The sequence below is a fragment of the Poromitra crassiceps genome, assembly GCF_964638095.1.
Source record: "Poromitra crassiceps genome assembly, chromosome: 1".
NCBI lineage: Eukaryota > Metazoa > Chordata > Actinopteri > Beryciformes > Melamphaidae > Poromitra > Poromitra crassiceps.
In genome coordinates, this window is record NC_139623.1 from 49,919,955 (window position 1) to 49,934,645 (window position 14,691).

The 14,691-nt window shown below is 50.4% G+C and overlaps 1 protein-coding gene across 2 annotated transcripts in view; it reads right to left on the bottom strand.

The window, feature by feature from the left end:
• Nucleotides 1-3,538: 3,538 nt before the first annotated feature.
• The window catches only part of LOC310774082 (hexokinase-2-like), a 58,049-nt gene continuing 46,896 nt past the window's right edge, over nt 3,539-14,691 (bottom strand). For both annotated transcript variants that reach the window (XM_083634141.1, XM_083634140.1), the window contains exon 11: nt 3,539-4,244. In XM_083634141.1, coding sequence (XP_083490267.1) covers nt 4,046-4,244 — 199 coding nt within the window. In that variant the 3' untranslated portion in view covers nt 3,539-4,045. The remainder of the gene's footprint in view (nt 4,245-14,691) is intronic.

The window sequence follows — 14,691 nt, forward strand, 5'->3', positions numbered from 1 at the left end:
GCAATAGAGAATATTAAAATAGATAGAGGGATCGATGTTTGTTGCAATAGCCTACTCATTTCAGGAGCTAGGAAAGCCATAACTAGAAAATGGTCTCTGAGGAGCATGTGGAGGACATCGTGCAGGAAATATGGGCAATGGAAAGGTTGACTTCTATACTAGGTTTGAGGGAAGATGTATTAGTGAAGAGATGGCAGAAGTGGATACTGTACCTAGAGAAACTCAAAGTAGCCTACACTGCCTACACCTTGTGTGTGTATCCAGAGCCAAAGTCAACGTCACTTCCTCCTTCAGCAAGGGATTGACGTCACAGTGCCCCCAAAGACTATGGGATTTCAAGATAATTACTCCCCTACCCCCCCTGTACCCTTTCGGCTCCTCAGAACTCCAAGCCTATTCTTATTGAAGTTTGCTCTTAAAATACTGAACCAAACGTCGTCAAAGTTGGCACATGTCTTAATTATAGTTAGTTTCCCGCTGAATGTGTCACTATCTTACCTGGATAAGCTCGAATGATGATGTTTATATTATCAGTCCGAGTGGGAAGCACTGTCTCCAGCGCAGGCAGGCGGGAGCGGGCGGGAGAGAGTCGGTACTGTAAACCTCATGCACTAGCGCCAAGCTCCGGCGGCGCGCGCAGCAGAAGCTGGGCTCTCTCGGTGTGTCTGTGTTTTGCTGTGCGGATTGGGTTTGACCGTTTGATCAAGCAAGTAGCTCCTGTGCTCTTAAAATACTGAACACCACGTTGTCATATTTGACATATGTCTTCATTGTAGACAGTTTATCGCTGAATGTGTCATTACATTATAAATATCTTACCTGGATAAGCTCTAATTATGTTGTTTATATTATCAGTCCGACTTGGAAGCACTTTCTCTCGGCCAGTCAAACGGCAGAGTCTGCACTCTCATGCACCCGCGGGAGCGCGCACAGCAGACAGACTGTGAATGAATGGGCGGAGGAGGAGGAGGAGAGATCCGACAGGCTACTCAGCTACTGTGCCCGTCTGTGAAAAGCATCCTGTCCAGTCGCACCTTCGCAAAAAGATGCGGGATTCCCTCAATCGCACAAAGAAAAATCGCACACCAGCTATTTCTGTCTGTGTTTGTTTGTTGCTCCGTGAGGTTACAGAGCGCCCCATGCATGGAGGAGCCAGGCTGTTTCGCCAGCCAGGGCGCAGCCTGCAACTGCGCTGAGAGGAAAACTTTTGCACAACTTTTAACAAGAATCACGAAAAGCCCCAAAACGCAAATTAAAAACGGATTTCATTGCGCGGTTTATCTCTAGTTAGACGAGGGAATTACGTGGAGAAATCTCGCATTGTGTTACCCCAAAGCGAGAGGTTTGTCCTATTGTGGGTGTGCTGCTGTTAACGAGCCCATGTCACTTTGCTCTCGTAACGTAATTTGACACCCTGCCATAGAGATACATGCAGAAAAATAATTAAATTTCTAGTTCGCCACTGAATTACCAAATTGATATAACTTTCAACCATTTTCAGATTTTCTGTTTCCATACAGACCAACAGCGTTGGCTAGTTGTTGATATTTATAAAGATATTGCCCCTCTCAAATAAATTATTTTTGAGGCAGTAGGCAAACTGTAATGGCGTCGATTTCCGAAAAAGAATCTCGATTTGAACACAGCCAAAGAGTCCAGTATAGACAAGAGCATATGTCATTTCTTGGTTTTTTCCATAGGTATTTTCAAATCACTGTTCTAATACATATCTAGGGGGTAAGTCCTCCTTTAAGCTATCGTCTGCCTCCACCATACAGTTTTGCGCTGGAATCTAAGTGCAGACACAGGTGTAGGTGTGGCCCAGGCGTGTCCGTGCGCCTCTTAGCCTATCATCTGCCTCCTGCAAGTGTTATTTTGCGCTCTGGCGAAGATCCCATCACCATGTTCCGAGCGAAAACACAGGTTTGGGCGTTGCCTGTGCCAAAATAGGTGTTCCAGCGCAATGTGTTAGAAAAAAGGGCCTTGGGTGCTCTCAATTTTAACGCCACCGAATAGCAGGTCTTAACGCAAAAAACCCCACTAAGCCTGAGCGCTATGGGGCGCACACAGTATTCTCCGCGCAGTGCAGGAAATCCTCACTAGGATACATTACGCACGGCATGGATGTCACTCTCTCTTCAACACCTCGCGCACACACACACTCTTCCCTCCTCAGAATGCCATGTTGATTTTCAACTATAGCCTACATTGCAGAAAAAACACACCTTGATTTAAAAATGAGAATTCGTTTGTCATGGTTTTATTAGGCTACATAATTCCCGACAATACAGGTCTGTGGTGTTAGTAGGTGTATAACAGTAGATTACTTTAGGTAGGAGAAAAGGTGGGAGAAAATAAAAAGCAAACGCTGATCTTTTCCAACCATTAGGCTACGTTTAATAGCGTCCCTCTCGTCATCAAGCAGACAGTGACGGAAGCATGTGTCTTTATGTGCGCCAAGGGGAAAATGGCTATAATTGGTCGGATTCAATGTATATACATTAATAGAAACAAATAAAAAATAGCTGATAAAGAAACTGTGTGCTGGTGGAACGAAATTCAACTTCAAATAGAGCGGCATCACTCAGCGTGGCTCTCAGTACGCTGCGTAATTACGCACATTGATTTTCTATGCATGACAGCCTCACATCTCTCTCTCCCTCTCCCCATCTCTCTCTCTTTCTCTCTCTTAGACCCCCTTCTCACCAAACATGTACTCGCACTCGCCCTGTCAAGCCCTGCCCCGCTGCTGCAGCTTGGTTGGCTGCCTTGCTGTATTTCCATCTTCAATTGGTCTATTTCGGTTTTGGCCCCTCCTCTCATCTTGTCGTTTGTGATGTCCTGATACCAGGTATCCCAGCATGCTTGGCAAGGTGGTGAGCGACAGACAGCAGCGAGGGAACGAGGGGCCATTTCGAAATTGACCAATTGAAGACGGAAATACAGCAAGGCAGCCAACCACGCTGTAGCAGCGGGGCAGGGCTGACTGGGCGATAGCGAGTACATCGCTCACCGCCCATGTTGGTGAGCAGGGGCCATCACTCTGTCGCGCTGCTTGTGCACGCGAGAAGGGAGCTGCTGTGACAGACGCAAAACGGGCGCTAACGCAAAATTACCGCCTTTGTGACGATAGAGCCCTATGTGTTTTCTTCTTCTTTTTGTGTCCTCCCATAAGCTTTTTCATTTGATTTGTTCAATTATTTTTTCTTTCCAGTTGATATTTGTGCCTTGATTTGTAAATGTGTATATTTTTGTTATACCTTGAAAATCCAATAAAGGTTAAAGTCACAGACATAAAAACAAACTCATGACTCCTCATCCGAAGGCTAAACCTCCCATCCCATCATGTCTGCACCGCCTCAAAGCATTACTGTATGTAAACTATAGAAACATGGCTGCACTCAGGTCGTCTGTATATCACACAAACTGAGGGACATTATATAATATATATATATATTATATATATATATATATATATATATATATATATATATATATATACAGTATATATATATATATATATATATATATAGAGAGAGAGAGAGAGAGAGAGAGAGAGAGTTTAGAGTTGAGCACACCTACTCTCTCTTTTTCAGAGCTTTATGTACCACATCCTCTTTATTATTACCTCCACGATGGAGGTTATGCCGTTTGCCTGTCTCTTAGCAGGATTATGGAAAAACCACTGGGCTGATTTTCATGAAACTTGGTGGGAGGGTGTAGCAGGGGCCACGGAAGAACCCATTACATTTAAGAGTGGACCTGATCCAATTTGGGTCAAGGGGGCGGGGCTAGGGAAAAAGGACTGTAGATAGGGATGGAAGGTCGTAGACTCAGTCGGGGTTCCAGGGGTGCATATAGGGAGAGTGGCTAGATGTATGTGTGGTGGTGTGAGGGTGCGTGGTGAGGGAAGGGGGCGGGGCTAGGGATAAGGGGTTCTGATCCGACTCAGAAAATGTGCCTATCATAGCAGACTGGAGTATCGACCTTGGTGGAGGTCTGCGCTCTCTGAGTGCACTTTTTGTTATGTTACTGTTATTATTAATTAATCCTCCTCTTCATGGTCCTCCTCCTCCTCTTCCTCTCCATCGCTCTCCTCGAGCAGGCGGGACTGCAGCGCGAGCCGCTGAGCCACCGCCGTCACCATGGCAGCACCCTTCCCACTGCCATCCTCTGACACCAGGAAGGTGATGTCACACCCCGGGGCGAGCAAGCCCACCGTCGCCTGGAGCTCCTCACTGAAACTACAGAGAGAGAGAAAGAGAGAGAGAGCGGGAGGGAGGGAGAGACAGAGAGGCACAGAGAGAGAAAATATGTAAATATTCATTAAAATAATTAAATTTGATCTGGTTTGTAAGAGAGAGAATACTACTAATTACCTATGTGGCTTTATTCTTTGCAAATGAATGACTGAATGAATGAATGAATGAATGAATGAATGAATGAATGAATGAAATCTTTATTTCGAACATGTGAGAAATAAACAATAAATAACAATAAAAACAATGAAAAACAAAAACAAAAATGCAAATGCTTTGGAAACATAATATCCTTTCTCTGTCCGGCCAATATAGCAAATTTGAATTGTAATTTGAATTGCAAGAAGAAAGTGAGGGGAGAGAAAGAGAGAGAGGGAGAGAGAGGGGAGAGACATAAGCCCCTTCTAAACATGCAGTGAAATCCGGATTATAACCAGCTGCTAGCCGGTCAGCCTGCATGTTTAGAAACAATTAGCCGCCTTATGTGCACTCCCGCGAGTGCGGATCATGACCATCTGAGCCCCTAGTAGAGGATCCGCATTATTGGAAAAACGGCTGTTGTTTAACACCGGCAGCTCATGTTCCGGATCATGTATGTCTGAGTGGGCGGGTGGTTAAATGGCACTTTACAAACCATTAATGTATCAGTGATCATTATTTTCATGAATGGACGTAGCGTTAGTTACGTGGCTGGATTATTTGGAAGAGAGCCAAATTAGGTGAGTAAACAAGTAAAAGTTGAATTGTTTCTTTCTCCCCCATCTGCCATTTTAAAAATGCAACAAGGAGATGATAGTAGGCCTGTGCCGATTCACTTATCTCCCGATTCGATACTATAACGATACTTGGGTGCCGATTCGATATATATTACGATTCTTAAGTATTGCGATTCTACGATTATTGCGATTCGATATTACGATTTATTGCGATTTTTGTTTCTTTTTTTCTTTTCTTTTTTCAGTTTGTTTGCTTTTTTACACTAGGACATTGGAAAAGTTGAATCATACACTTCTAGAGACTGTATATTATATCATGAGTAGGGCTGGGCGATATAGTTAAAAAGTATATTGATATAACATCTTTCATATCAGTCGATATCGATAATTATTGATAATTTTAATTACCCGTTTTTATTAATAAAAAACATGAGAAGAAAAAGGTTGCATTTAGCCACTTTATTTTGAACCACCTTATTTTCAAGGCACACAGGTAGGTCTAATTTGTCACACACACACATACATGCTCTGAGTGCAACTGCAAGCAGTAATTTACAGACATGGTGACGTTTTACTTTGATGACAGCCTAGCATTGCCAGCCTTCTAAAAAAAACGTTTGGTAACGTGTATTTCAGGGTTGTAGGGTTAACGTGAATCAGAGGTGTGGAAAAGGTGTGGAAAAGCCTGGGTTTTGCTTTGACTTGCTTAACTACATATGCTCTCCCAGAGCGGATCGACTCCATTAACGAATTCACAAATAAATTTAACTCAATCCTGCTCGCCTCGCTTGATTCTATCGCACCTCTACGTACTAAAATCCGCCGCCCTAAAAAACCCTCGCCTTGGTATACTGACAATACATGCGCACAAAAACTAATATGCAGAAAACTAGAACGTAAATGGCGCTCATCCAAGCTTGAAGTCTATCGACTAGCTTGGAGTGATAGCCTATTAAAATAGAAACGTATGATCTCCACTGCTAGAGCCTCCTACCTATCAGATCTTATTAACACATTAAGTGCCAGAGACGACCTAACTCGTCTTACATAATCCAGCGCTTAAGTGCCAAGGGCGACCTAACTCGTCTTACATGTTTTTTTGACGGTGGGACATCAATCAACCCCTTTTACATCTTCGAGATAACTATAGGAGCAAGAGCATGTGTGTAATCTATTTTACCGACCACTAAGTGGCGACAGATACAGAGAGAAGCCACAGCCACGGGACCCGTACACCAAAAGCAGCCGCCTCCCGCGGAAATGGCTTGGCGATTTTACAGTCAGAAGCCGGAGACACACACACAGAACGGACAGAGATCCCCTCCCCCCCAGAGCCGCGGAGCAACGCGCGAACACACACACACACACACACACACACACACACACACACACACACACACACACACACACACCGCGGGAGCAAGCCATTCAAGGAAATGGCTTGGCGATTTTACAGTAATCCATTTCAGACTCGTCCCCGCACGCAGGCAAGCAGGCAGGCAGGCACGCAGACAGACAGGCAGGCAGCACAACGCGCTTCTGACACGCCCGCTGCCAGGAGGAAGGAGGAGAAGACACACGGAGGGAGGAGTTTGAATGAGAGGGGTGTTTCCTGTTGTTATGGAGGACATTACTGTTCAAAACTATTGTTTAGAATGTCTGACGGTCTTACTGATGCCAAAAATGAATGGTTAAAGTGACTGTTTCACAAAAAGCCATTTATCTCTGAATAAATTTCCAGACGCTGAAACCATGCTGTACTCAACGGCTAATATCTACATAACTACTAACTCTGCAAACTAACTCTTTTAGACAGAGAAAGCACACATTCTATTAGTTATTTTTAGATGATTGGTGTTCATGAATTCTTAACAGAAAAGAATCCTCGGCTGTTCTAAAATGAGCCAGAATCGTCAAAAACACCCCTGGCACAACTTACCTACAGGAATGAAAACATGGCTGGCATTCAATGTGTTAAGACTAATAAAAATAATAAAAAAAATATATTTGACACAGTCGCAAATCTTACCCTCCCCCAATACAAACTCATTTACAGCTAATGACTTCCTTGACTTCTTTAACCACAAAATGATCTGTATTAGAGATAAAATTAGCAACTCTCTAGTACTCACAAAGGGTGTTAACCCCTCTCCTAGCACTGTTCTTAGAACCTTAGAAGAGAGTACCATACTCTCGCATTTTGAGACTATCTCTCTAGATGCGGTTTCAAAAATAGTACTTTCATCTAAATCTACAACCTGTTTATTCGACCCTCTCCCTGCAAAGTTGATTAAGGAACTTGTTCCAATACTAGGCCCCCCTTACGTAACATTATCAATAGCTCTCTCCTCTGGCATTGTCCCTGCCTCCTTCAAATCTGCTGTAATCAAACCTCTACTTAAAAAGCCAAATCTTGATTCTGAGGTTCTTAACAATTTCAGACCAATCTAAAATCTCCCCTTCCTCTCTAAAGTTCTTGAAAAAGTAGTCTCGACCCAATTAACTGACTACCTCTTGCGTAATAAACTTCTCAATCCCTTTCAATCTGGTTTTAGATCACTCCATAGTACTGAAACTGCTCTTACAAAAGTAACCAATGACCTTCTCCTCGCGTCAGACTAAAATTTTTCCTCTCTTCTCATTCTATTAGACTTAAAGGAGAATTTCGTTTTTTTTAAACCTGGACCCATCTCCTGGCAATAATTATGATTTGGCCACTCACTCAGCGATGTCCGCGGCGTTTCTGGCCGTCCTAGCGTTGTTTTGAGATCAATAGCGTCCAAGTCAGTTGTAAAATGGAGCTGATTTGGGGCCAAGTGTGAGCCTGTCTTTCCTGCATCTAAATAGCTATTTTTATTCCCGTTTTCGCCACATATGGTCGTAATGTGATCCCTCAACATCCACCAGAGTGATATTTCGCCCCAGGCCATTTCCTGGAGTCTCCCAGGGATCAAATTGCCTCAAACGTGATCTCGGGCACCAAGTCTCGTAAAGTCCCGCGATACTTTCCTGCCGACTGGCCAACTAACAGGTAGGACACTTTGCGGTGGTGGTTTTAGCGTAACCTATGTGGGGTTTGGCATAACCTTCGTTATTTCGAATCCCACATAGGTTACGCCAAACCCCACATAGGTTACGCTAAAACCACCACCGCAAAGCGTCCTACCTGTAGTTGGCCAGTCGGCAGGAAAGTATCGCGGGACACACGTCTCCTCCCGGGGGAAGGGGGGGGGGCTATGAGCCCACCGTCGTTGGAGCTCAGCGCTCAACTTCGGGCCGGGACTCAGCAAGGGCCTACCCAAACTGTCACTCACCGGTGCCTTACACCCGGCGGGGACGGCAGCTCGCCAGGGCTTGGCTTCAGGGCCAGCCTTCGGTTTGCAGCTATAGGGACAAGCCCACCGTCCTCGGTGCCCACGGCCCGAGTTCGGTCGGGAGCTCTCCCAGGGTCTCATACCCACCGTCAAGAGGCCCCCAGGACAGGCCCACCAGCACTGGCGCCAGGCGCACATTGTTGGTTGGCAACAAGTCCGCCCGCGGCGGTCGAAAGAGAGCTTTGCCTCCTTGGTCCCCCCAGCCTGCGAAAGCCGCACGGAGGGGGGGTTTCGCCGGTTCAACACGCTCACAGGGCACGTCAGTAGGCGGAGCCCGCGTAAAGAACCGGCAGGGGGGCATAGCCTTTTCTGTCCGGCCCCCCCCCATTTTCTTCCCCAACCAAGATACCGGGCCAGAACCCGGTACCCAACAATTTACTCATGGCCAAGGGGGCGGGCTCCGCCCCCTTTGGCCTCAAGAGACCATCTCTGTCCAGCAGGCTCGATGCCTGGGAACATCTGTGTTCCCCGTCCCCTTGGTTGCGGCGTACCCTCCAGAAGGGATACGCCCTACAATTTGCCAGGCCCCCGCCCAGGTTCGACGGGACCCACGATACGGTCGTGGAAGGGGAGTCCATGGACATACTCCACAAGGAGGTTATTTCGCTCTTCGCCAAAGGGGCGATCTGCTCGGTTCCTGAGGGGGAGGTGCGCTCGGGTTTCTACCACAGGTACTTTGTCGTGCCCAAAAAGGACGGCTCCATGCGTCCAATCCTGGACCTTCGGCGTCTCAACAAGACGCTGAGGAAGCTCCCGTTCCGAATGCTCTCCTTTTCCCACCTGTTCAATGCGTTGAGACAGGGGGACTTCTTTACTTCCGTGGACCTGAAAGATGCATTCTTCCATGTCCACGTGGTCAAGAGGCACAGGAAATACCTGAGGTTCTCCTTCCTAGGGAAGGCTTACGAGTTCTGTGTCTTGCCTTTCGGCATGTCTTTGAGCCCGCGAACCTTCACGGCATGCATGGAGACGGCCTTGGCCCCCCTCCGCGCGAGGGGGATTCGCATCTTCCTCTATCTCGACGACGCTCTTATTGTAGCAGACTCGAGGGCTGGTGCCACGAAACATACCAGGGTGGTGACCAATCACCTACAAACCTTGGGGTTCTTGGTGAACTGGAAAAAGAGCTGCCTCGCCCCAGAGCAGACGGCTACCTTCCTGGGGCTCGAGTTGAACTCCAGGGCCATGCAAGCCCGCCTGTCACTGGAGCGACAGGCTCGCACGGTGCGGACAGCGAGGACATTAAGTCTTTGCTCCTCGGTGTCAGTAAATCAGTGCACAGTCATGTTGGGCCTGATGGCCTCGGCACTCCATGTGCTCCCTCTGGGGAGGCTACACATGCGTCCGTTCCAGATCTGGTTCCTCAGGCTACGCATGGATCCGCCAGGGACCGTCATCGCAGGGTTCCTATGACAGGCCAGGCCCGCCAGGCGTTGGTCATATGGGCAGACCCCCGTTACCTCTCGAGGGGCACTCGATTGGGTCCGGTCCCGCTCAGGTTAGTGATTCGCACCGACGCCTCCCTCTGGGGTTGGGGTGCGGTGTGCGGGCATTTGTCGGCAAATGGCCGGTGGGAGGCTCAGGAGCTTCGCCACATAAATGTGCTGGAGCTGGAGGCGATTCGCCTGGCTCTGCTTCACTTCCAGCGGATCATACATGGACGCCATGTGCTGATTCACTCGGACAACATGGCGGCGATCGCCCACCTGAACAAACAGGGCGGTGTGCGGTCGAGGGCGCTGAACCAGTTAGCGGCGGGGATTAACCTGTGGGCGTATCCCCGTCTCCTGTCAGTGTCGGCGGTCTATCTGCCGGGACGGCTGAATTATGGCGCCGACCTGCTGTCTCGAGGCTACCCCCGTCATACGGAGTGGTGCCTCCACCCTCAGGTGGTGGAACAGATTTGGGCCAGGTTCGGTCGTGCCCGCGTCGATCTCTTCGCATCGCGGCGCGCGACGCACTGCCCATTGTGGTTTTCGATCCAGGAGGACAACCCCCCGTTGGGACACGACGGGTTAGCGAACGTGTGGCCACGGGAGGGGCTCTATGCGTTTCCACCGATCCCCCTGATCCGTCAGGTGTTGGACAGGGTGAAGGAACAGCGCCTCCGGCTCGTTCTAGTGGCTCCGTTCTGGCCCAGGCAGACATGGTTTGCGGACCTGGTCTTCCTGGCGCAGGGTCTGCCTTGGGCGTTGCCGGTGAGGACCGACCTCCTATCCCAGGCGGAGGGGGAGGTGTTCCACCCCTCCCCAGGCAGGTGGAAGCTAGCAGTCTGGCTCCTGAATGGGACCAGTTGCTAGCCCAGGGCTTGCCCGATAATGTGGTACGCACTATTCAGAGTCCTCCCCCTCCCCCGGTCCCGGCAGAGTAGTTCCGGAGCAGCGGATTGAGTGGCCCTGACCGCGTGACCACCTTCGACCCTCCCTATAGGGCTGACCGTGGGTAGCTACTGGGATGTAAGTTGGGGCTTGGCCAGCCCCGGCTGGGTCACCTGGGCGAGGGTGTATGATGTTGCGAGACCCGAAACATCCTATGACCCCAGGGTACATCACTGAGGATACGTCCCAGTTATGCATCCATGCAATGTTTTTTCTTTATTAGTTAGCCTGAACTAGCCAGTGACTCATAGGAATAGACTACGTGACAACCAGGAAAGACTAGTGACTACTGGAGAGTCAGTTGACAGCCGGAACAGGGACGGCATCCGGGTAGCAGTATGGGTTAGCTCCCCAGCCTGCGTCTTCCGTGAGGAAGAAGCCCAACAACCCACGAGAGGCCTTTTAGGAGGGCCATTCAAGCCGCAAGTGGAGACTGCAGTGCCACCAAGTACTGGTACTGCATGGTGTCCACTAAGATACCATCACCTTGGAATGAGATGTTTGGAGCGGGGGAGTCTGGTGCAGCGCACAGGTCGTAGACCTGGTGAGACGAGGGAGGAACCCAGCCAGGTGGCAACCCACAGAGCCCGGTCCCTCTACGTACCAGAGCCCTCCCCCTCCCCCGGTCCCGGCAGAGTAGTTCCGGAGCAGCGGATTGAGTGGCCCTGACCGCGTGACCACCTTCGACCCTCCCTATAGGGCTGACCGTGGGTAGCTACTGGGACGTAAGTTGGGGCTTGGCCAGCCCCGGCTGGGTCACCTGGGCGAGGGTGTATGATGTTGCGAGACCCGAAACATCCTATGACCCCTGGGTACATCACTGAGGATACGTCCCAGTTATGCATCCATGCGATGTTTTTTCTTTATTAGTTAGCCTGGCCTAGCCAGTGACTCATAGGAATAGACTACATGACAACCAGGAAAGACTAGTGACTACTGGAGAGTCAGTTGACAGCCGGAACAGGGACGGCACCCGGGTAGCAGTATGGGTTAGCTCCCCAGCCTGCGTCTTCCATGAGGAAGAAGCCCAACAACCCACAAGAGGCCTTTTAGGAGGGCCATTCAAGCCGCAAGTGGAGACTGCAGTGCCACCAAGTACTGGTACTGCATGGCGTCCACTAAGATACCATCACCTTGGAATGAGATGTTTGGAGCGGGGGAGTCTGGTGCAGCGCACAGGTCGTAGACCTGGTGAGACGAGGGAGGAACCCGGCCGGGTGGCAACCCACAGAGCCCGGTCCCTCTACGTACCAGAGCCCTCCCCCTCCCCCGGTCCCGGCAGAGTAGTTCCGGAGCAGCGGATTGAGTGGCCCTGACCGCGTGACCACCTTCGACCCTCCCTATAGGGCTGACCGTGGGTAGCTACTGGGACGTAAGTTGGGGCTTGGCCAGCCCCGGCTGGGTCACCTGGGCGAGGGTGTATGATGTTGCGAGACCCGAAACATCCTATGACCCCTGGGTACATCACTGAGGATACGTCCCAGTTATGCATCCATGCGATGTTTTTTCTTTATTAGTTAGCCTGGCCTAGCCAGTGACTCATAGGAATAGACTACGTGACAACCAGGAAAGACTAGTGACTACTGGAGAGTCAGTTGACAGCCGGAACAGGGACGGCACCCGGGTAGCAGTATGGGTTAGCTCCCCAGCCTGCGTCTTCCGTGAGGAAGAAGCCCAACAACCCACGAGAGGCCTTTTAGGAGGGCCATTCAAGCCGCAAGTGGAGACTGCAGTGCCACCAAGTACTGGTACTGCATGGCGTCCACTAAGATACCATCACCTTGGAATGAGATGTTTGGAGCGGGGGAGTCTGGTGCAGCGCACAGGTCGTAGACCTGGTGAGACGAGGGAGGAACCCGGCCGGGTGGCAACCCACAGAGCCCGGTCCCTCTACGTACCAGAGCCCTCCCCCTCCCCCGGTCCCAGCAGAGTAGTTCCGGAGCAGCGGATTGAGTGGCCCTGACCACGTGACCACCTTCGACCCTCCCTATAGGGCTGACCGTGGGTAGCTACTGGGACGTAAGTTGGGGCTTGGCCAGCCCCGGCTGGGTCACCTGGGCGAGGGTGTATGATGTTGCGAGACCCGAAACATCCTATGAGCCCAGGGTACATCACTGAGGATACGTCCCAGTTATGCATCCATGCGATGTTTTTTCTTTGTAAGAGTGCCAGGGCTGCTTCGACCCGCACTCAGTACGCGTACAAGTGGCGGGTCTTTTCGTGTTGGTGCACAAGGTGTGAAGGTGTACGTAGCCGCGATCTCGGCTTGCCACATGGGAATTGAAGGGAGCCCCGTTGGGACTTGCCCTTTGGTATCACGCTTCATGAAGGGGGCGCGTAAACTGCGCCCGCCGTCACGGCGCGTTATTCCCAAATGGGACCTGGTTACGGTGCTGGACGGGCTAACGGGTCATCCGTTTGAGCCCTTGGACTCTGCCGATTTAAAGGTTCTGTCCTTGAAGACCGCGCTGCTGCTGGCCTTATCGTCAGGTAAGAGAGTCGGTGACCTGATCGCCCTCTCGGTGCAGCAGGCCTGTATGGTTTTTGGGGATGATGGGCGCAGGGTTACGTTGCGACCTAACCCGGCTTACCAACCCAAGAATATTAATGCCAGCTATAGGTCTATGGTCATAGACTTATCAGCATTCTGTCCCCTGCCGTTCAGTTAGGGTGAGGAGAGACGCTTGCACATGCTGTGCCCCGTAAGGGCGCTCTCGGCCTATGTGGCCAGGACGCGTTCATTACGCGTTACAGACCAGTTGTTGGTCTGCTTTGGGCAAAAAGCCCAGGGCGGGGCCCTTTCCAAGGATCGCTTATCACACTGGATAGTGGAGGCGATCGCGTTGGCTTACTCTGCCGTGGGCAAGGTTCCCCCGGAGGGTATCAGGGCGCATTCTACGCGAGGTGTTGCGGCATCCTCTGCGTTGTTGCGTGGTGTTTCGGTGGAGGACATGTGTGCCGCGGCCTCATGGTCCTCTCATCACACTTTTGTTAGGTACTACAGTCTCGACGTGTCCGGTTCGCAATTCGCGCACGCGGTGCTGTTGGTGGCAAGAAAGTAGTATCGTTGCCACTCTAATATGTCAGACGGTCAGGCATGAACGTTGCCATATGGCCGTGGTTCACCGGTTCCTTTCAGGTCGCCCTGTGGGGTGCTCCCGGCAGCAAGGTCGGTTGAATTAAGGCACTAGTGAGAGCTTGAGTTCGAAACGAAGTAAAACATTAGGGTTGTGCTACAACCCAGGTTTTACGAGTGAGAACGAGAGCTCTCACTACCCAGCCTTGCTGCGTCGATGCGTCACGGGGTGCGTCGGATCTCAGCTGGCTGGAAGAAATGAGTGGCGGACCCTGGGGCTGACAGGACGTGACTTAGTCACGTGGGTGAGGTGGGTGGCCATGTCAGCCCCAGGGGGGCACCACGCCACCTAAAGGTGGGTGGTCAGGTTTTAATGAAAAATAATTTTGGAGCAAAATTACAGTCTTCCATAGTGCTGCTACGCAGCGTTGTAGGCACTAGTGAGAGCTCTCGTTCTCACTCGTAAAACCTGGGTTGTAGCACAACCCTAATGTTTGTCTGCCATGTCCCGTTGCAATAAAAAAAAGAAAGAAAAAAAAGATGCGCGCATGCGCTCTACAGCGGCAGCGTTGTCTTCCTGGAAACCAGGAAGTAATTCGATTCGGATTTGCTACGAAAATGATAAATTATTAGCTGCCAAACTTAGTTCCACCTCTGCGCAGATTCCTCCGTACTGGCCCCCCCCCTTCTAAATGGCCTGCATTTATATAGCGCTTTTATCCAAAGCGCTTTACAATCAGTAGATAGTCTACATTCACCCATTCATACACCGATGGCGGCAGGCTGCCACGCAGGGTGCCTACACACCATCGGGAGCAAGGAGGGTTAAGTGTCTTGCCCAAGGACACAGCGACAGCAGCTGGGAGGGAGCGGGGATCGAACCGCCAA